Genomic DNA, 23,397 nt, shown 5'->3' with positions numbered 1-23,397 from the left:
GGTTCTGGAGGCAGCAGAATGAGTATGGGTCCATTGTACAGGTGGGTGGATGGCCAGGATGAAGGATGCCTACACTCCCTGCGTGCTGTACAGCACTGTTCTGCCACAGGCATGCTATATCCCAGTGCATGGGTGGAGGTGAGGAGTGGATTCTGAGGGTGGGGTTGGTTGGACCACAAGTTCCAGCAGCCATTCCCCAGGACTGGGAAGCAAAGCAGTCACAGCTTACTGCAAAGTTGTGACAGCTGTGGAGCAGCTTTGTAGTCTGAGGGGTAGGGTGGGGATTCCCCCTTATCCTGGGACCATGCCTTAGTGCACAGCCAAGTTGCTGGACCTGCACGTAGACAAAGGGATTTAATCCAAGCAAAAGTCTCAAGGGTGCCCGCTAGGGGTCATGGCCTAATCAATGGCCTCTCTTTACATAGGCAGTGATCTGCAGCAAGTGCTGGCAGGCTATTCTGTTACACCCTGATCTAAAGCTTATTGAAGTCAATGGAACAGAGATTCAGGACCAGTTGCACATAACGCACCGTAACAGTTGCGAGTCAGTTTCCTCCAAATTCTATGTCTTGGGCTCTCGAAACTTCGGTAGGGCACTATTCACCGAAGGCCAGCAGTTTATAATGTATTAAGAGATTTTGATTAAAAAAATTGTTTAAGAAAAAACCCACAGTGCTAAAGTGGAAGTTTATAGGCGTGTTAATTTTCAGCACAACATGTGGGGATTAAACTACATTTAATGGGAGTGAGGTACCTAATGCCCCCCTGCACCCCCCCACATCACACTGAAACTGAATCCATGAAAGTGTAAGAAGATGTGCAAAACAGAGATCAGTACTTTACTGAATCATTGATCATGGAGCTAACAATGTTCTGAATCACAAATTCCCTGGGTGTTGATAATATACAAAGAAATCCCCTCTTCATGACGTTAGTCACTGAAGTTTTTTGGCATCATCTACTTATGAGACCACAGATCTGACTCAGAACAGCAGAATTGCAGCAGTGTTGCTGGTATTGGTAAGACTACAGGCTGGTCTCCTCTGGTGATCGGAACACCCTCATTCAACATAATTCAGCATGAAGAATTTTGCAAAATATTTTTTTATAATCACATGTGACAGCAGCAAAAGAAGTGTGGCCCACAGTAATTATTAGGAAAAGGAGAACTGCCTAAATTGCATGCCTGTAAAATATATGACAAATGATTTTTATATTAATAATTTAAAGCTCATGGGATGTGATACTTGACCACTATAGAGGTAGATGTCCTTCTTTTCACCAAAGAGGTACAAGCAATGACAGCTAGAGTTCAAGTTCTCCTGCCAATATGCCTCTATCCTGTTCTGGATGGACCATCTCTCTGAAAGAGGTTAGTTCATTCTCCACGGCCATTGAGTTCTTTGCCTCTCTGCTGATACTGCCAGCATGTTTGCCAATTAATGCCAAATGTCATTATTCTTACCCTTATCCACTTAGAATCAATTTTCAGGTAGGCCCCTGAACAGTCGCCAATTGATATAAACTTTGTTGCTGCCAGCCTGAGCTAGATGTGAACCACTGATTTAGAAGTGAAAGGCTCCATATGCCATTACTATTCTCCTGGGCAGCCCACTCCCCTTCCCATGCAGAATAAAAAGTAAGGTAGTTATAGTCAACCCACAGCCTTAGAATGACATAGCCTTGGGGCTGTGTATGAGGCTCTGGGGGACTGCATGCACGTGATTAAAGCTCCTTTGCTCTGCTTGATCTCATGCAGAATGCCAGTCACAAGAGCATTCCCCCATTCCACCCAACTCAGGCAAAATGTAATACAACGTTAGACTGAGCCATGAGCCATTACTCTGTGTTGCCCAGCCCTGCCCCCCGACTCCCTGTTTATAAAGGGTTACACACAGTGCTTAATTTGTGCCAGGGCTTGCCAGCGCTCAGCCCTGGAACCTGTAGGCTTGGCAATTCATAGCCCCGGCACCTCTGGGCTTTCTGCATCAGTTATGAAAATAATTAAATAATTGCTTGAGCCCCGGAACCTCTTTCATTACAAATTAAGCACTGGCTATACACCAAACTGGGGACATTCCAGTGAGTTTGCATGATTGTGTTTACAGCACATGACTTTCTGACTAGTAAGAGGTAAGTAAAACATCTGTCAGTTTGAATCCTGATGTTTCTGGCCTGGTTAAACCAGTAAGGAGGTGCCAAGCTCTGTGACCTACGTTGAATAGTTAGCACTCTGTTCTCAAAGAAAAGAGTGAAAGCAATTGGTAGGTTAAAACTACAAGTTTAAAATGAAAATACATAAATAAATAAAAACCAAGTAGTTGGTAAATCAGCTTCCCACCAGTTTGCATTGAACACAAACAAGTCCGGACCTATTGAGTAATCCACACCATGATAAAAAAAGTAGTTTTCCTGATCTAAATAACTCCCTATATCATCCTCAGAAAGTTGAGTCAACTGCCTGACTTCATGACTGTTGGAATTGCTATCATGCTGAATCAGCCCACTAGTCTATCATTGGCAATGGCAATTTGCTGATGCTTCAGAAGGAGGTAAAACCCCCTCATTAATGTAACTTGCCTAAAACCACGTCATATGAGGAGGAAAACATTTGTTCCCAATCCTGGCAGATTATCAGTTTACAATGTGAAACATAATTACCTTTGTATCATCTGCACTGCTGCAGATGTTACTAATGTCCATAAAATTGTCCAGTACTTTAAAGAATCCTGTTATGCTATTTTTCTTAATTTCTTGAGGCAACAAATACATAAGAACGGCCTTACTGGATCAGACCAAAGGTCCATCTAGCCCAGTATCCTGTCTTCTGACTGTGACCAATGCCAGTGCTTCAGAGGGAATGAACAGAACAGGTAACACTGCTCTACAGCCAAAATGCTTCTGAAATAAATGTAGTCAAACTTTACTAATTCTGGGTCACTGAGAACGAAAATGATGCTTAAAATTGTTGATTGGCTCTAGTTTTCAAGATATGCTATTGGCTCAGTATATACGACCCTTGACTTGGGAATGGCGGAGGATAAGTGAGTTATAAAGGGAAGGGATCTCAATTTAAACCAGAAATGACTAAAATACATCTTTGACTGGATCTATGAATAAATCTATGACTGGGTTTGGACAGTACTTGCTTTTTAGGCAAAACAATGAATGATGCAATCTGAAGCTGGTATTGCGTCATCCATGATATGAATTGCATCATGTTATTCCTAGAAGTCATGGATGATGCAATCATAATGAAGCTTACATGACTCTGCTGAACAAATTGCCCTATATCAGCACTAGAAATCATACAGTGTCGTGCTCTCTTATTTGTCAGTGTTGGATTTTGCAAAGGGACACATTTCTGTTTAGCCAAAGTGAACAGAGATGCCTCGTACTTGTATGAACAGTGCAGATAACTTCTGCTATGTTTGTGGTGAAGTGACTTTTGCATCACAAAAGCGCAGTCTAACCACTATGGTTAAGAAAGCCTATCACCTTTATTTTGGCTGCAAAATTGGAGATCAGGACAAGAGGTGGGCCCCGCACATATGCTGCAACACTTGTGCAACAAATCTTCGCCAGTGGTTGAACAGGAAAAGGAAATCTATGCCTTTTGCAGTGCCAATGATTTGGAGAGAGCCAACAGATCATACCAGCAATTGTTACTTCTGCATGTTGCCTCCAGTTGGGAAAGGTGTGTCAAAGAAGAAAAAGTGGACTGTGCATTATCCAAACATTCCATCAGCTATACGTCCAGTACCCACAGAGAAGGACTGCTGGTTTCTGATGCACCAGAATCATTCTCACTTGAGTCAGACGAGGAAGAGGATGAAACTTCTGGTCCTGAACCATCAATGTCACAGCACCCACATTTTCTCCCATCCTCCTCCTCTGAACCACAACTGATAACACAAGGTGAACTGAATGACCTTGTCAGGGATTTGGAACTACCCAAGAGTAAGGCAGAGCTGTTGGGCTCCAGACTACAGCAGTGGAATCTCCTGGCAGGTCATGTTAGGGTTTCCATGTTCCGTGACCGTCAAAAGGATCTTGTCCCATTCTTCTTCATGGAAGGTGATCTTGTAGCCTGCAACAACATCTATGGTGTGATGGCAGCCCTCAACATCGTTCACGATCCAGATGAGTGGAGACTGTTCATTGATTCATCGAAGATGAGTCTTAAAGCTGTTTTACTGCATAATGGCAATGTTTTGCCATCAATTCCAGTTGGTCATGCAGTCCATATGAAGAAAACCTATGACAACATGAAACAACTTTTGAGGTGCATAAACTATGACCAACATCAGCGGCAGCTTTGTGGCGATTTGAAGGTTGTTGCTCTCTTGCTTGGTCTGCAGACTGGATACACAAAGTACTGCTGTTTTCTCTGCGAATGGGATAGTCGTGCAAGAGATTCCCACTACATCAAGAAAGATTGGCCACTCCGACAGTCATTGGAGACTGGGAGGAAAAGTGTTCAGCATCCGCCATTTGTTGAATCAAGGAAGATTTTGTTACCATCGTTACACATCAAGCTGGGTCTGATGAAGAACTTTGTCAAGACCATTGACAAAACACAAGCAGCTTTCAAGTACCTCCGTGGAAAATTTCCAAGGTTAAGTGAAGCTAAGATAAAGGAAGGTGTCTTTGTTGGTCCTCAGATTCGTGAACTTCTTCGAGATGATGCATTTGACCATGCACTGCGTGGCAAGGAAAAGACGGCATGGAAAGCCTTCCAGTTAGTGGCAATAAATTTTCTCGGAAACAACAAGGCAGACAACTACAGGTTGTTGGTGGAAAACCTCCTCAAGGCATACAAAAGCCTTGGTTGCAACATGTCACTAAAGATACTTTTTTTGCACTCTCATCTAGATTTTTTTCTATCGAACTGCAGAGCAGTGAGCGACGAGCACGGCAAGCGATTTCACCAGGACATTGCAACAATGGAGAAATGCTATCAGGGCAAATGGAGCCCATCAGTGCTTGCAGACTATTGCTGGACAGTGACAAGAGATGCTCCATTTCATTAATACAAGAGACAAACAAGAAGCGCTGAGTAGACACTAAATAGGACTAAACTATGTACATTATAGTTTTTTGCCTTTTGTTTCTTAATAAATTTTATTTATATAATCCTTTTGCTGATTTTTAAAGTGTTACATAAACAGGACAGGTGAAATATTATCATGTAAAGCAACCATAAACACATGAAAAGACCTAGGTTTACAATTTATGATTAAAACTCTACTATCTACACAATATACATAGACATAAAATGTAAAAACTTAAATATCTTAGAAACAGTAGCCAATCAGTTGTTTTAATTGTCATATTTGAATTCAGCACATCAAAATACATAATAAATAGCACATTTTATCTCTGAACCAGATGACTTCTCAAAAATTGTAGACCAGTGTAATCATCAAGTGATCCATCTTCTGTTGCCCATTCCCAGCTTCTGGCAAAAAGGGGTTAGGGACACCATCCCTGTCCATCCTGGCTAATAGCCACTGATGGACCTATCCTCCATGAATTTATCTAGTTCTTTTTTTAACCTTGTTATAGTAGTGATGAAGAACAGTTTGACTATATGTTGCATAAAGGAGGGTTCTGGCTGGGGTCTGCTGAGTTGTAACAGTTAATATAGGAGACAGAGAAATGTTAAAGAGATTTTTAGCAGTTGACTTTAGCTTAATTATAATTGGGTTTTGGTTTCATGTTATTTTGACTGAAAAAGATCCGACAGTGTGTTCATCAGGCACAAGTCTTCCCCACCTGTTCTTTTTCCCCCGACACACATTAGACAAAGTAAGAGAGTGGATCATACTCTACCAAATAGATCAATCAACCAGAGGTATGAAAAACCCTCCCTCAGCTGAAATCCAAACAAACATCTCAAGGAAAGGGGAGCTGGAGGAACCTAATATTTCTTCAGTGACATTATTGCATGGAAGGGATTCCAAAAGTAACATATGGTCTGCATTGCTGCTGACAAATAACAGATCAGATAAACACCCATCAAAGAAAGACGAGCATGATAGTATAAATGAGCTCTATGATAGTTATCGGTCATTAGTGCCCTGCACACATGCTCCCATACAGATGCTAACAGTGGTGCTAGACTGCTACTGAAACTGAAGTTCTGCTACAAGAAGGTGTAGCTACACTACAGCCTGTGGGTCAAGTGTGACCTATAGTACAGTAACTCCTCGCTTAACGTTGTAGTTATGTTCCTGAAAAATGCTACTTTAAGCGAAACAATGTTAAGCGAATCCAATTTCCCCATAAGAATTAGTGTAAATGGGGGGGTTAGGATCCAGGGAATTTTTTTTCACCAGACAAAAGACATCATATATATACACAGTATAAATTTTAAACAAACAATTTAATACTGTACACAGCAATGATGATTGTGAAGCTTGGCTGAGGTGGTGAAGTGAGAGGCTGGAGGAGGGTGGGATATGTCCCAGGGAATTCCTTACTGCTAAACGATGAACTAGCACTCGGCTGAGCCCTCAAGAGTTAACACATTGTTGTTAATGTAGCCTCACACTCTACAAGGCAGCATGAATGGAGGAAGGGGAGACAGCATGGCAGAGAGAGACAGAGACACACACTGTATGTGAGAGAGAGAGAGAGACGTGCACTGCCCCTTTAAGTACACTGACCCCACTATAAGTACACTACCTTTTTAAGAGGGGTAGTCCTGTTAGTCTATATCAGCAAAAACAAGGAGGAATCCTTGTGACACCTTCTAAGGTGCCACAAGGATTCCTCCTTGTTTTTGCGTTTTTAAGTAGATCAGCAAGTTGAGACAGCAGCTGCTGCCAGCAAGCTCCCTCCATCCTGAGTGCTGTCATGTCCCCCCCTGCTCTGTGGATGGGGTAAATGAGCGGGGGGCAGGAGCAGGGGGAGGGGGATACCCTGACATTAGCACCCCTCTTCCCCCCCGATGGAGGCTGCAAACTGTTCCATTTTACAGAAGGCAGGTGTGGTAATCAGGCACCCCATGTACAACGAATACATAAACTTCCTGGGCACTTCTTTATGAATTCACTCATTATTTCCTGCAAGATTTTTTTTTTAAACAAAATGCTTCTTGTAAATCATTTGGCTGGGTTGGGCCAAATGCTATGGGCTCAGTTCCTACTGAAAGTCAGTGAGAGCATCAGTAGGAAGAAGTCACAACCAGAAAGTATTTGAAAGATTTGATTAGAGGCTCTGATTTAAGTGCAGGGAATCTATTTAGTCACTGCAAATAACTCCAGTTAGTCAAGCCACAGAAATGAGCAAATCACCTCACCTGTGTCAAACCCGAAGCTTGGCACGATGTCCACTGTTCCGTGAAAGGCTCCAGCCCATGCTGAGGTAGCACTGGTGACAGTAGTAGGATCTGTCTTTGTCATGTCACACTGTGGAGCAGGAATCCTGGCTGCACGTACTGAAGGCATCAATAGGGATCCATACCGTGGGTCAAGGTGAGAGCTCGGATGGTGATGATGCATGTGTGGATGGGGGTGATGGTGATGCATGTACACATCATGCATGTGCGCATATGAAGGGCTAACCTGAGATGCTAAAGGATAATGCCAGGATTCTGATGCAGTAGAGGGAGGAGGTGGGGCAGTCTGATGAAGGCTGTGTCCTGGCCAGCTGCTAGGATCTGCTGTTGGGAAGGTGCCTGGTGCAGTGACTGGGAAGTCAGGATGGACTCCACTCAAGCATGGCGGAGGTGGAGGTTGATAAGAGCTGGTCCAAAATGAAGCTGGGAAACTGCTCCGTTGGCTTGAAATTGTTGAGCTCTCTGGAAAAAAAAAGTATAAATACTGAAAGCAATTGACAGATTAGAACTACCAGTTAAAAACAAAAACACAGCACAAGTAGTGGGTGAAGTAGCTTGCCACCAGTTTGCATTGCCCAGGAACAAGTCAGGACCTGTGGAGTAGTCCACACGATGCTCATCAAATGTCTTTCTGATCTATTCTTCCTTAAGTAACAGGTTAGATTAATATCTCTCAAGGATAGCAGGAACCCTTATTATCGTCTAGTTTGATCTCCTGTACATGACAAGCCATGGAATCTCACCCAATGATTCTTGCTTCAAGCTCATAATTTCTGTCTGAACTAGAACAAATAATTTAGACAGAACCCGGTTTTCATTTAGAGACTTTGAGTGATTGAGAATCCACCACTACTGCTACAGTATAAAGCAGGGGTGGCTAACCTGAGCCTGAGAAGGAGCCAGAATTTACCAATGTACATTGCCAAAGAGCCACAGTAATACATCAGCAGCCCCCACATGAGCTCCCCCCCAACCGCTCTCCGTACCTCCCGCCCACTGGCAGTCCCACCGATCAGCGCCTCCCCCTCCCTCCCCGCACCTCCTGATCAGCTGTTTCATGGCGTGCAAGAGGCTCGGGGGGGCGAGGAGTGAGGGCACGACAGGCTCGGGAGGGGGCGGGAAGGGGTAGAATGGGGGCAGGGCCTGTGGCAGAGCCAGGGGTTGAGCAGTGAGCACCCCCAGCACATTGGAAAGTTGGCACCTGTAGCTCCAGCCCCGGAGTTGGTGCCTATACAAGGAGCCACATATTAAACTTCTGAAGAGCCACATGTGGCTCCGGAGCCACAGGTTGGCCACCCCGGTATAAAGCTTTTCCTAGGCCGGTGAATAGAGATGTCTGAAATAGACATTTGCTACTGGTTCCGTATATGGATAATGGTAGGATAAAAGATCTTGTTAAATTGATTACCTTGTTAAACTGGTGGGGTAGCGCATGCATAATACATCTTATGTTACTTCCTTATAGAATTGCAATTTGGCTCTAAGTCTAGTGTACGATTACTGTTATCCTGCAACTTTACTAAAAACAAGGTATACACCTCAAAAGCTGCATGCAAAATAAATCTGTTTTCATATTCTGAGTCCTCTCTCTGTAAAGTTACCAACAAGAACTTTAGTTTGTTACACACCTTTGGGTGAACTCCAGCTATAAAGTACTTTAATAGGACAAGCCATTTAATTGGAAGTGGATTGAAAAATCTGAAATAAAAGACCTATCTACATTCATAATTGGGGTTCAATTTATGCTTAATGAGAATTCCAATACCATTGTATCATAAAATCACATTTAAAAATTTCCACTTTGTAAGCAGTGGTTAGTGTTTTTGATGCAGTGACTAATACCTCCAAACTACTGGCTTTGTTGTCAAAAACTCATGTTTTTAAATATCACTTAAAAGAATAGTCCCATTTTGAATAGAGGGGGTTTTGGGCCAAAGATTGAAATAGATTAAAATATGGGACTCCACCATGTTATGAAAGAACACAGTCATAAAAATATCCCATGGATGAAAAAAAGTTGGTGAAATTTTATGTTTGACTGATCAGGGAATTCTCTGTGCTCCATATAAAGTTTATAACAATACTTATATTAATTGAGAACTATTCATTTTTTACAAGGATCCCCAAAGAGACTTGGGTGAAGACTTCATTAAAAATGAATAGATGCTTCAAAAACCATTAAACTGCACTCTGCTTACTTTAAACAAAAAACGCCTTAAAAATAAAAACTGTAAAATTGCTTTGTCTGTCTGTCTGCACCATTAAGACATATTTATGGGCTGTTTCAAGGTCCGTTAGAATCCTTCTGTTGACTTCAATGGCTTTGAATCTAGCCACTATTAATAACTTTAGCTTATTGTGTATGAAATAACTTCCATAATTGTTTTTTTTTTGGCAAACACTATATGCACAAAAGCAAAAGTTACCTTCATGCCAAAACTGCTTTGAATGTCACAGGGCTATTTAGTAAAATGCTCCATGTGTCTTTATTTAATACGGCTGCATTCCATTTTTTTTTGTAATCTTCTTCTAAAGCACCTGATATTAGAAGATCATAAAGTGTATCAGAAATATGACTGATGTAAGCCTCACTACACCCCTAAGACATAAGTATTGTCTCCATTTTACAAATGGGCATACTGAGGTAGACAGCTTGAATAACTTGCCTGGAGAGTTGGCAACAGAGTTTAACATTTTCTCCCACCCATATATTCTCCCCTGTGACTGTATTCCTCATTCCCAGAGCTTCATTCTCATTACTAGATAATACACCCTTATTTTATTCAGTTCATTGCCAGTATTTTGAGGAATCCATTTCTGGTTTTGGGTGTGTGTTGGAAATACTGTGGCGCTCATCAATGCTGACAGGCTCCAAATCTGAACAACCCCATAAAAGAAATAAACAAGACAAACACACACACACACACACACACACACACACACACAAATAAATTAATGTTCAACTGCTAGGCATCTGTTGGATAATTCAGGTTACCAACAATGGGGCAAAAACCTTCAACCACTACGTTACCAATCTGGCTGAATTCATGATGGCAAAAAAAAAAAGTTTTAATATAATTGATCTACAACAGGTATAGAGTAGATCAAATATCTGGTTGTTGCAATCCAGTTCCCACTGAACAAGTCCACCAATGGCAGTAGTGCCCTGTTGTCAGTCAACAGTTGGCTCCTGTTGTCAGACTCAGTTGAGAGTCCCAGGGACTGAATGGTCCAGGGAGGTCTCTGGTGGACAAGGCGGTCCCTACCACTCAGGGTGGAAGTCTATCAGTGGAGGAGTTTGTAGTTCTGCTGCCCATGCTGTCACTGCTATGTGGATAAACAGGAGAACTATCAAGCCAGCATTTTTATGAGCACTATGTAAGCAAATGACACTACCAAGAAAAATGTCTATTATACATTCTATGAGCCTTTCAGTTGAGCCACATCCCAAAATAGCACACATGGGAATGTCAGTTTCCACTGTAGTTGAAAGTTGTTCTTTCCCCTCACTTTTCAGAATGAGTGAGCATAACCAATAGTCTTTACAGACACTACAAAGTCAGATACCTATGAAAGAACCTACATCCTAAGGTGGCATTTTAATGGTGAGGCAATCATTTGGGCAGGGGAGGTGTCAATTTGGCCATCTGGTTGATGTCAACCTGACACTGTCCCTATGAAAGAAAAAAAAAATACCAATCATCTTACATTGGCCTCCATAAAAAACAAAACAAAACACAAACCATTTGCCAACAGATATACCACAGTTACCACAGTCATTTCCTTTTCTAAATATGAGGGGAGAGAGGTGCCAAGAGGACTGCAATATCTGAGATACCAGAGTGGTAAACTAATGGAAATTGTTAACTTTTTAATGGTGGTCAGCACGCAGTGCATTGCACTGAAAACATACCAGGCTTGCATGCTAAGAAAGGAGACAATTCTTTTTAGAATTCTCACCAGTACAATATTACTCTTTAGTTACTGCTACCTGAGAAAAACTTTCAGTTATAAAGAATAATGGGAAAAAATACCATTAATCTTAAAAACTTCTTCCAATGTAGTCTATGCCCAAGATTTCAGGGAATTTTGAAGAACCTGTGTTATTCAGATTTCTTAAGGTCAAAAATGTCTGACACTGGTGCTAAATTAATTTTGGTTCAAACTAATAAATGATTTTCTTATAGGTTCATTTGACGTTCAAAAGGATAAGGGTTGTCACTTTGGGAAGGATGCCTTGTATTTTGCACCCTTATCCTTTTGAGTGCAAAACTCAATTCACAACTAGCGCCTCACCCCTATCTTGAAAGCAGGAGCTCTTTAAATATTTCCTGGATCCAATTGTTATGCCTCATTCAGGATTCAGAAGAGATAATGCAGGAAGAATAATGTACAATACACTCCTACCCACTCCCAAATTTTTCTATGTATCTTTCAACAAGGCAATTATAAATGCACTGCTTATTTCTTTTGCTGACCTTTCAAGGAGTTTGTTGACTAAGTAATTGAATGAAACTCCAAACTACCCTTGATTATTATTAATAATGTTAACATCTCCAACCTAACAAAGCATCAACTTCCGCCATACAAACTAATATACATTAGCTAACTAGAGTACATTAACCTTAATGAATGAACTGGAAGATTGAAATATCAGAGTGACTATCTTTTTTCCTTCTTTCAAACTAGTATGCTGAAACATTAGTTTGGGCATGACAAAAATCCCTTTCATCCTAATTTACTTTGAAAAACAAGTATGCTACTTATTTCTCTGACTATAAACTGCAGAATCAAAGAGCTTTTTTCAGCATTCCACTGGGGCATCTTTACTCTAGCTGGGCTGGTGCAAAGGGGCCAGAAGGGATGCATACCCTCCTTTTCCTCCCCCATCCATGGAATACTTTCAGACCAGAAGCATCTTTGCAACAGCACTGATTATATGGGGTATTCTGTGTCACAAGGCAATATTGGATGAGGCATTTTTATGCTGGGCTATTCTGTACCCCTGCAAAGCTCCATAGATACAGCTGATCAAGAATTAGTTTTGAGATTTGAAAAAAAAATCCTATTCTGCACTGGGACAAACTAAGACCTTTCAAAATTTTTATGAACTTCCTCTCCACAGAAAAACCAGACCAAAACACCATAGAATATCCTAGAGCCCAGTAATCAGGGCTTTCACCTGTGAGGTGGGAGGCCCAGAGTCCAGTCTCTGTTCCGTCTGATTTGGAGCACAGACTTGAACCCACAGTCTTCCACATCTCAGATGAGTGCCTTGACCACCAGGATTTTGGCTATTCTGGGGCACATGTGTCTGTCTGTTTCCCTCTCTCATCCCGGACTTGAGAAATCTTCCCAATTAAAGTTTTGTCAAAACTGACCCTTTACCGCAAAAAGGTCCGGTGAATTGGCATTTTTCGACACAAGAAGTTGGAAAATTCCCACCAGCTCTAGTCCTGGAACCACATAGAGGTGCTGGAGAAGGAGTGAAGGGCATATGATGCCATTGATGTGACAGGCTCTTTCCATCCAGCACAGAATGTGTGAGGTCTGCATGCAGACAGTCCCCTCTGTGCTCTGATCTTTGGGAAGTAGTGTGATCACATACTTAAAAGTTTATTGTTGGCTGGGAGGACAAGATGGCTGTTTACAAGTATTTAACTCTTCATCTTTCTTTGTAACTATGGGCTTCACCCTATTCCCATGCAAATCAATGGAAAAACTCCCATTAACTTTAATAGTGTAGGATGAAGTCCTACTTTCTTCCAGCTCCTCAATCATTTTGGCTGTCCTCTGCTGAACTCCTACCCATTTGTTGATGTCTTTCTGGCAAGATTGTCCTTGCGCATCATTTTCCTTTTGCCAGTGGTGTTCAAAAATCCTCTCTTTTATCAATTTCATTTCAGCAATTCCTTCTTCCAGATCATTAATTAAGATGTCAAACACGATCAGGCCCAACACAGATCCCCATGGCATCTCACTCACCCAACTTGATATGTCGCCATTTCTCACCACCCGTGGCTTACAGCCCTTCTGCCAATTTCAATACACATCACAAGATGATTTCAATTATTTTTGTCTTCAATTATATTTGTCTTCATCCACTAATTTTGTAATCCTATCAAAACAAGCAATCTAATTTGTCTGGCAAGATCTGCTCTTTATAAAACTCACACTGCTTGTTTGTTCATCCTTCGACAGACACATACTTATTTAGCGCATGTTACTATCGTATACAAACACCTCACAATCTCCATTGCATTTGTAACCCTTCTGCCAGGTGGAGCCGGCAGCAACCAGGGCTGGGTTCAATATCTAGGGGTTCCTTTTCAACAGCACAACACAGAGCTGGCTCGAGCCCCCACCCAGTAACCTGGGAAAATTACACACCACCCCGATCACCTCTGAGAGGCAATATTTTCCCACTCGGAAGCACAGAGTCTGAGTGTCGAAAAGAAACTTCTAATGAAAGGAGGGAAGTCACCAGAAAATTAGGGAAAATACCACAAGCAGGATTCATAATCATAAAACGGTGAGCAGGATACCCACCCCAGCATGTGTGGGGCAGTGCCTTCTGTTCTTGAGTTCTGCAACCAACAGTTCTTTTTCTGTGCCCCTCCCTGCTCCCCCACCATACCTCACTCCCAGTGGTTGTCCTTGGTCAGTGAGGACCCAGGGTTCAGAGGTGCATCTGTGTGAGTTCACCTCCCACTCGGGGAAGAAGGCACCTTGCTTGCTCCACCATGTGAGCACTTGTTCTGGCTGGCTGCCCTGCCAACCACTCATTCCACTTTCATAGGACTATTGCTTGCTGCTCCGGCTGGCTGACTGCCAGTTACCTTCTGCTGACACCTGCCTCTCTGCTGTGACATCTGCAGGTCAGTCTCTTAGTGATTGTCAGCTCTTAGTGATGTTCAGCTTTTAGCAGGCTGGGCATAAATGCTGTTCCACCACAAGTGATATCAGCTCTCATTTAAGCACTTAAAATAACAAATAGGAGCCTATTTAACTCTATCTTTGAACAGTAGGGAGAAACAGATTAAACCAGACCAAGGAGCCTTAGGAAGAGTCCACACCTCCTGGCTAGGACACCTGTCCCCACCCCTCTTACTTTCACAGGGGTCTGGCATTCAAGCCCTTGGCTTAACAAGGTCCTTTCAGCTGAGGATGACCCCCTCATTTGGGACAGGTTAAGCACAGTTCTGCTCCCATTTATTCATATAATAAAGACAACATTAATAACAGCATTTCACTATCCCTGCATTCAGTACTAAAGTGATTTGTAACCAAACACCACCAAAGTTGATCACTTTGAACAACACTGGATATCTGCTGGATATCTAAGCAGAGTAGGTGTGTTCATGTAACACATGTTTGCTCCTGAAGTCTCTCCTCCTCGCAGCTAGCTATCAGGGAAGAGTTCATTCACACCCTGCTTACATATTTATGATCACAACACAGCAGCATGGAAGCACTGTACTATTATCTCCAATTTACAGGTAGGGAACTGAGACACAGAGAAACCCAATGACCCTGCCCAGGGTCACACAGGAAGTCTGTGGCAGAGCAGGGAATTGAACCTGGGTCTCCTGAGTCCCTGGCTAGTGCCCTTTATCCTCTATGACCACATTTTTCAAACTTTGGGGCTTAAAGTTATGCCTTAGATCTCACAGCAGTTCCTTGTGAAGCCACATTAACTCATTCCTGTTCCTCAAAGCTTTCAATTGCCCCACTGAATGCCCGGAGGAATTTGAAAAGCCTATATCCTGTATCTTTTATTCTTGCTCCCTACCCATCAATTCCAACCATTCACCCCCAAGAAATTCCTTGCTGCTTCCACATACCCTGGAGCAAGGGTGTATTTCCACCGCGACTAAATCAGCAAGATTCCAGCCATAATGCAGCATGTGTTGTTATAAAACAGATTGATTGTGTAAGCTAGACAGCATGTAGTCAAACTATTTCTTCTCTTACCTCTCCACAGAGGGCTTAGCCCTGGCTTGCTTTTTGAAAGGGCAGTTTCTGGGTTGAAGCTGCTGGCTTGGCTCAAAGCTCTTGAGAAGTGTTCGTCCACTACTGACCCAATGTCTCCCTGGAAGTAAGTGAAAAGGACACAGCGAGAGTTAAGGTATTCCATCTCAGTGGGCTGGTCTTTCTCATCCTCCTCTTGTTTGCTGGGAAGGGTCACCTCCAGGGACTCTTGCATCTTGTTGTAAACAGCTAACTTCTTCTGGGATTAAAAACAAAACAAAACAAGAAGACGCATCACTAGTGGCAGTTTATGAAAACACAACACCCAGTTTCCTTAAAGGAAATTACATATATTTAATATACACATTGCATAATGTCTTAAGGGTAAAGCTGGTAGAAAAAAAAGGAACATTTTAATAAACGTGTTCATTAAAAAACTGTCAGTGTTTTTCATAGAAAGTTTTCAAAATTTTTCAACCAGCCCCACTTCAGAGTTTCCCGTTGCTCAAGCACTCATTAAAGTTCCAGTTCTCACAGGTACTGAGCAGCCACCACTCCATTACCTCAGCCCTTCTGAAAAAAACAAACATAACACAGATGATAACAGGTCAATCCTGAAGTCTTTATTCAGCTTCACTGCTATGAACAGGCCACAGAGGCTGTACGTATGCACCCTAACTTTACAGAAGAGTGGGCCACACACTGTATAATTTAAAACATTCACTTTAAATAGGTCACTTTAGAACAGATTTTGGTCATCTCCATTCCCTATTAACACCACCTCACTCGACACATACTAGCACCATGGGATGCAATGGAACCTGTTGTAATAATTGGGCCGACAACCTAACTGCTCAACTGTAAAAAGTATGTAAATGTTCATGATATGTCACAATAACCTATAATAACAAATGTTGATGGGAAAAGGTACGAAAGGAAGACAGATCAACTAAATTAGTCTAAACAAAAAGGCCTACTGATATAACTCAATGACTGTGTTAAGATCATCTTTGATAAACAGGAAAATGTAGGTCCAAAAAAATCAGTGAACCAAAACTAGGCCTAACGGGTGGACAAAATAATAAGGGGATGGTCTTGTCCACCTGACACTCCCTTTTTGGGTCCCTAAAGAAAAAAAACTCAGGGGAGGAGGAGAAGAGGAAAGAACAGACAGAGGCTGCTGGAAAGGGCATCAGCATCATGGCTGCCACCCCATCATTTCCTGGGATCCCGGAACTTTGTCATCCTGATCCGGAGAAATGTCCTATGCAAACTAGGCTGGGGCGAGGGATTCAGATGACATTGCCATCCTTACAAGCTCCAGCTGAACTCCAAATACCACCTGAGATGAAATAGGGTTGGACTTTACAACAGCACCTCCAGCCCATCTCAACTAACTTTTTCTCTTTTCCCAAGAAAGGACAGTTATTATCATCTCTGATATCATCTAAGAAACTGTCAAACAAGGGGTTTTTTTTCTTCTAAAACTCTCATCTAAAGCAAAAAGAAACAAAAAATGTTGTTAAATGAAAAGACTTGCTTAAAATTTTACATTTCAAATGTTTTAACTGTTTTCCCTTCTTTCCTGCATCTTTAATAAAATATTAAAATGGTGAGTTTGCCATGGTAGTAAGCAGGCTGAGGTCTCTGTCTCCCAAACCCCAGAACTTGTTTAACACTCTTTAATGTAAGACAGCGACTGGATTATGCTAACAGTTTTGGCCCATTTATTATATCTAAATTAATACACCATTTTTTGTGCCCAATGTGGGTCTTAAAGGGTTTACATACTCAAAAGCTGGCACCTTGGCAAACAAGCAATTTTATTCAAAGTTTAAAACCAAAGTTTGTTTTAAAATTCTTAAATATGTTGGGCTTCTTTGAGATAAGCATGAAAGCAAACCATTAATGTTTTTGCTTTAAAAAAAAAGAAAAAAGCATTGACAATGGTTTTGAAGTTATTAATTTTTTAAAAAATATATCTTTAAATAAATGCTTTGTTTTTTGTTTTGTTTTGTTTTAAAGTTCATGGTTTCTGTAATTAGTAATCATTTTAAAGGTTTAATGAAAAAGTACATTTTTAAAAGAAGCAAAAAGTGGCAAAAATAAAGTGTTTTAAACTGTTGAAGTTGCTAATGCAGACTTTTACTGAAATAACACTTTCAGTAACCCTCTTGTTAACAAAACGCCAGCTTAGGTCAGGTCTGCTACTGCATTAGTTGTGAATTAAATCTCAAACCACCCTTCAAACAACATCTTAATAAGATGTCAAAACATTTTGGGTGTGCTACACCCTGGCTTGAAGGTTTTGGTTTTCCATTTTAAGCAACCCTAGAGGTTAAAATGTCTGAAACACAATAGTGTTTGATTTTTAAAATATGACAAATGAGTTTAACATAATAGTGCATGTTAAACTATACCATCCTAATGTATGTAAGACCAAGGTTCCTACCTTTAGCTGAAGGTATGCAGTATATCAGTGTCTGATTTATTCTGATTTTGCTACAGAAATGTTAATAGTTATGCCAATATGATTTTTTCCATATTTGATAAAGTAGTGCCAAGCCAATTTAAGTTCATGTAATGTTAAGAAAATTTAAAGTTTCATTTTGTTTATAACTGTGAGTTTATGAGCAAACTTTCAATTACGGGAAGAAATGGTTCATAAAGGAGATGGATTATATTGTTTTAACTGGGCCCACAAATTCACTTTAATTGTGAGTTCAACTATGAAAAGTAAGTGAAAGTTCATAAGATGTCAAAATAACCTATAACTTTGGGAATTAACTATGGAAAATAAGAACATAAGAACGGCCATACTGGTCCATCTTGCCCAGTGGCCAATGCCAACTGCTTCAGAGGGAATGAACAGAACACATAATCAAGTGATCCATCCCCTGTCGCCCATTCCCAGCTTCTGGCAAACAGAGGCAAGGGACACCATCCCTGTCCATCCTAACTAACAGCCATTGATGGACCACGAATCCTCCATGAATTTATCTAGTTCTTTTTTGAATTCTTTTATAGTCTTAGCCTTCACAACATACTCTGGCAAAGAGTTCCAGAGGTTGACTGTGAATTATGCGAAGAAATACTTCCTTTTGTTTGTTTTAAACCTGCTGCCTATTAATTTCATCTGGTGACCCCTAGTTCTTGTGTTATGAGAAAAAGTAAATAACACTTCCTTATTTACTTTCTTCACACCAGTCATGATTTTACAGACTTCTATCATATCCTCCCTTTCCAAGCTGAAAAGTCGCAGTTTTTTTAATCTCTCCTTATATGGAAGCTGTTCCATACCCCTAATCATATTTGTTGCTTGTTGTTAAAATAGGCCAAGTTGTTTTCAATAATGAATGTTATGAACAAGTGCAAGAAAACTAGACAGGGAAACTAAATTAGTCCAAACAAAAAAAAAAGGCCTAATGATAGGGTTCAAGAATTCTGTTGAGGTTGGACTTAATACACAAGATGATACGGGTCCAGAAATTAATGGACCAATATTGTTGTGGCAGATATCAGCTCTAATTGGTGGACAAAAAATGAGGGGATGAATTATACCACCCACTTTTCCCCTTTATGGGTTTCTTAAGAGAGACTTTGCAAAAAAAAAATCTACCTCATCCCATCCCAGCTCACCTTGACCCAACTTGGCTTCCCAACATGTCTCATAGAATCATAGAATATCAGGGTTGGAAGGGACCTCAGGAGGTCATCTAGTCCAACCCCCTGCTCAAAGCAGGACCAATTCCCAACTAAATCATGCCAGCCAGGGCTTTGTCAAGCCTGACCTTAAAAACCTCTAAGGAAGGAGATTCCACCACCTCCCTAGGTAACCCATTCCAGTGCTTCACCACCCTCCTAGCAGGAAAAAGTTTTTACTAATATCCAACCTAAACCTCCCCCACTGCAACTTGAGACCATTACTCCTTGTTCTGTCATCTGCTACCACTGAGAATAGTCTAGATCCATCCTCTTTGGAACCCCCTTTTGGGTAGTTGAAAGCAGCTATCAAATCCCCCCTTATTCTTCTCTTCTGCAGACTAAACAATCCCAGTTCCCTCAGCCTCTCCTCATAAGTCATGTGCTCCAGCCCCCTAATCATTTTTGTTGCCCTCCGCTGGACTCTTTCCTTTTTTTGCACATCCTTCTTGTACTGTGGGGCCTCAAACTGGACACAGTACTCCAGATGAGGCCTCACCAATGTCGAATAGAGGGGAATGATCACGTCCCTTGATCTGCTGGCAATGCCCCTACTTATACAGGCCAAAATGCCATTAGCCTTCTTGGCAACAAGGGCACACTGTTGACTCATATCCAGTTTCTCATCCACTGTAACCCCTAGGTCCTTTTCTGCAGAATCATCCCAACTCATCTCAACTAACCTTCCTCCACCCCAAGACAGAGGGAGCAGACCAGATGGAAGGATTTCCTTCCTAAGAAGTAGGCCATCAGACCTTGCTCTTGTTCAAGGAACTTTGTTTTTCACCTCTGAGTCCTGGGAGTCATCATATATTAATGACATCCAGTTCTCAGTCCATCAGTGAGGATACTGAATTGTCAGGATGAAATCCTGTTCTCTCTCCCTTCCCTTTTGTGGTACTTTCTGCCCCACTGTTTTTTTCCCTCCTACCCTATCTCTCAATCTCTCTGCTTTTCACTGCGTCCTGAAATCAACTACTCTGCATGCATTATCACAGCAAGATGAGACGGCCCAGCCCTGTCTTATCTGAGGAGAAAGGACCCAGCCAGATGACATCCCTGACTGGCATGTGAGCCTGAGTCCAAGCTACAGGTGTCCTGGCTAATCTGAAAGAATAAAGCATCCATTCCGAACTGACCAGCCTCCCAGTGTTTCCGAAACATCAACAAAAAGCATATTTCCCCTATCCATCTCTCTTTCACCTTTGACTGTTAAAAACAGAAGTGAATATCCTTTCACACATCAGAATTGAGAGTAAAATTAACCCTTCCTTTTCATCAAAGAAAGTTGTTAATGAAAATGAGAGATGCTTGCATTTTGCCTCCAAAAGCAGAGATTTTAATAGATTTTGATTAAGTTTGTTTTGCGTAATCACTCAATTTCAGTTTCAATATAAATGTTTGTTTTAATTTTTTTGGGGGGGGGGAGTTGTTTGATCAATAAACTCTCAACTTTAGAATTAATGCTTCTGGGTGTTTGCCAAGAAACGGAGTAAACCAGGACCTCTATAGAAAAACCCTGAACCCTATGTATTACTGTTTTAATGTTCCACAGTGACAGAGTTCATAACTCTTTTGGCCCCTGAGATCAATTCATAGACCATTTACAGAGTGACGTACTACTACACATAAATAAAAGTGGCAGAATCTGACCCTTTTTGAGAAGTTTCATAGCACAAAGTAATGCCACTGATAGTAGGAAAAAAACTGTTTTCCTCCCTCACTTAAGCCTGTGTTGCATTTTTCCTTTTACATAACAATTAGTAAAAAAAAAAAAAGGGGGGGGGGAGGAATGGGGGTAGCAACAACAGTCAAGTCAGAAATAATTAAACATAATTTTGGAAGAAAAAAAACATTGACAAACCCCCAAACCATATATATAGAAACTTTAACGAAAAAAAAAGTCAGAAGCCCGTGAACAACTATGCCCAACTCTTTGCTCCCTCAAATCAAACCAAAATGTCAAAATAAATGTGTGTGAAAATCAATTTTGCATGGAACATATTTTTCAGATGTTCCACTTGACAACAGTTTTCACAAAAAGCAAGCTCACCCCAACCAATAGGCTGCAGCAGCAACAGCTCGCAGCCAGCCAGCCATTTAAACAACCACCTCTACACGCAGACAAGATTCAGCAACACAGACATGACTAAGGTACACATGCATCAGTACTCAGTAGCTTCTTTTAAAAAGTAGAGCTTGACCCGTCTATTATGATTTGCTTGGCAACATTTTAGCGCCATCAATATCTCCTCATGGTTATGGCTCTTACCTTTTCCTACAAATGTATTATTTATATAGCAAATTTTGGTTCCTAGATAGTTTATTAATTTCCTTCTACAGAAGCGCATACTACATTGATTTTAATATTTTATATAATCGGAAACTCTATTGCAATCTGGCAAATTACAGAATCAGTTACAGTTGGGATATTTAAAAAGACAGCGTTTAATTACTGTGAAATGAAGTAGAAACACAAGTATTACTTATAAGTGAGTACTAGAAAATGCATGTTATTTAAATCAATTCACTATAATCATCATAATCCAAATACTGCAAATGGACCTAACAAGTCTATAAGCTTGACGTCCACGATTTTAGTAGAGAGTCAACATACTGCATAACCTAGTCTTGGATTGTACTATTAAGGTAATAGTTTAGTTGACTGAACACTGCAACAATGAAGTAATCATTCGAATTCTGATGATGTTACATGAAATTCTGTGATGGATATAATAACCATAGGTCACTTTATTTTATTTGTGATTCAGACGATCCTAAATGACTTTTGGAAATTCAATTCAAGCTAATAGAGGGCAAGTGTCACTGAGCAATTGCTTTGAGGAATATTGTTTATTTAGACATATGGTTAGAGGAGCTCACATTTTATACCAAGCCCCTTCCACATCCACACAAACTGGGGGAGGAAAGACAAATGTGCAGAGGAGAATAGCAAAACTCTGAATGGTTTCACTTTAAAAGTGCACAGCTTTACTTTAGAAGTGAAAACATAGCTAGCTAGCTGTGTATTAAATTATGTCAGGCAATTTTTTTTGAATGGAGGAGTTTGGGGTGATGAGAACATAGTATATGTTATTAATATGTTTTTAAAAATTGTATTAACATGAAATGTCATAAAATGATGTTCTCCTAATGTCTGATCTTGCAATTCTTACTCAATTCTTCCAATGAAGTTATATTTTTGTCTAAGCAAGCACTGAAGGATCAGGCCTTAATACACTATATGGGGTTATAGAATTTACAATATATAATATATATCTTGTACTTCATATAAGTGAGAGTGCCATAACATTACACATACTCTAGATGTGCAGACAAACCCCAGTTCTCATTAAAAACCAGGCCAGAAGTGTGAGAGTTTTTATTGTTGTTTCTGTTTTAAACCAAAAGAAAAAGTTTTATAGATGTCTAACAAATATTGATATATTAGGGTCTATATCAGACCCTAGGCCAGGAATAGTCAAGAGGGAGACTGCAGGCCAAATCCAGACCACCAGATACTTTTGAACGGACCCCAAAATCTTTTTATTTACTTATTATTATCATCACTATTGAGGGTTTTTTATTATTATTATTTTCTCTGGAGTCTGGACTTCGACTATACCTTGATCACGACATTTGGACTTTGACCAAAAAAAAATTGACTCCCCTGCCCCAGGCCAAATGCCAGACCTTATGTATAGAGCAATGTAGAAGTTGATATATATCATGGATATACCACATATATTTACACTGCAAATGTATGAATACATATGCATGCACACAATTATTTAGACACACACTGTTTAATACAGCCCCTGGATTGACTTAGGTATCCGGAAGGAAGTCTTTCAATGTTCCCATAAAGAGACTGGAGTTCAGGAAATTAAAACTTATCTCTAGAGTTGCTTCTTTGTGCAGGAATGTTCTGCTTACCACAGTCTATGAATCTGATTTATTTTCCATTTCAATCTTCCTCTCTCCCCAACCTCCTCTAATCCACAAGAGGAATTATTAACAGTTATTCTAAGCAGTTGTTTGATTGGTTTTAGAAAACACTGAATCTTTGGTATTTTTCCTCTCTTTTTAAGTCAGTAGTGCTGATTATTGACAAGTGTAAGCTTTTGGGTACAGAATAATGTGAAATGATTGACAGTCACAATTGATGACTCTTGCAAAGATAAGAATAAGAGCTCTATGTTAAAATAAAATTTTCAGGATCTATGAATGGTTCTGTTTACTATTATGGAAAGACTATTGAACAGGTTGTTGTTTTTCAAAAGACATATGCAATTTTATACCACAAGTGGAAAGCTCTGACAACCAAAATGCCAGTTACAGTCAATCCTCTCTTCACTAAATACAGCATTCTATTGAAT

At 40.7% G+C, this 23,397-nt stretch overlaps 1 protein-coding gene across 5 annotated transcripts in view; it reads right to left on the bottom strand.

The window, feature by feature from the left end:
• VGLL3 (vestigial like family member 3) overlaps nucleotides 1-23,397 on the bottom strand; it is a 39,019-nt gene that overhangs the window by 8,151 nt on the left and 7,471 nt on the right. For 2 of the 5 annotated variants that reach the window (XM_005304962.5, XM_005304965.3), the window contains exons 2-3: nucleotides 15,320-15,575; nucleotides 7,307-7,807 (exon numbers count right to left, since the gene is read on the bottom strand). In XM_005304962.5, coding sequence (XP_005305019.1) covers nucleotides 7,307-7,807; nucleotides 15,320-15,575 — 757 coding nt within the window. The remainder of the gene's footprint in view (nucleotides 1-7,306; nucleotides 7,808-15,319; nucleotides 15,576-23,397) is intronic. The other 3 variants (XM_005304963.5, XM_042845309.2, XM_005304964.4) reach the window with 2 other exon arrangements.

Source organism: Chrysemys picta, chromosome 1, assembly GCF_011386835.1.
Source record: "Chrysemys picta bellii isolate R12L10 chromosome 1, ASM1138683v2, whole genome shotgun sequence".
Lineage (NCBI taxonomy): Eukaryota > Metazoa > Chordata > Testudines > Emydidae > Chrysemys > Chrysemys picta.
The sequence above is the reverse complement of the archived record's forward strand: the minus strand, read 5'-3'. Positions and strand labels throughout refer to the sequence as shown.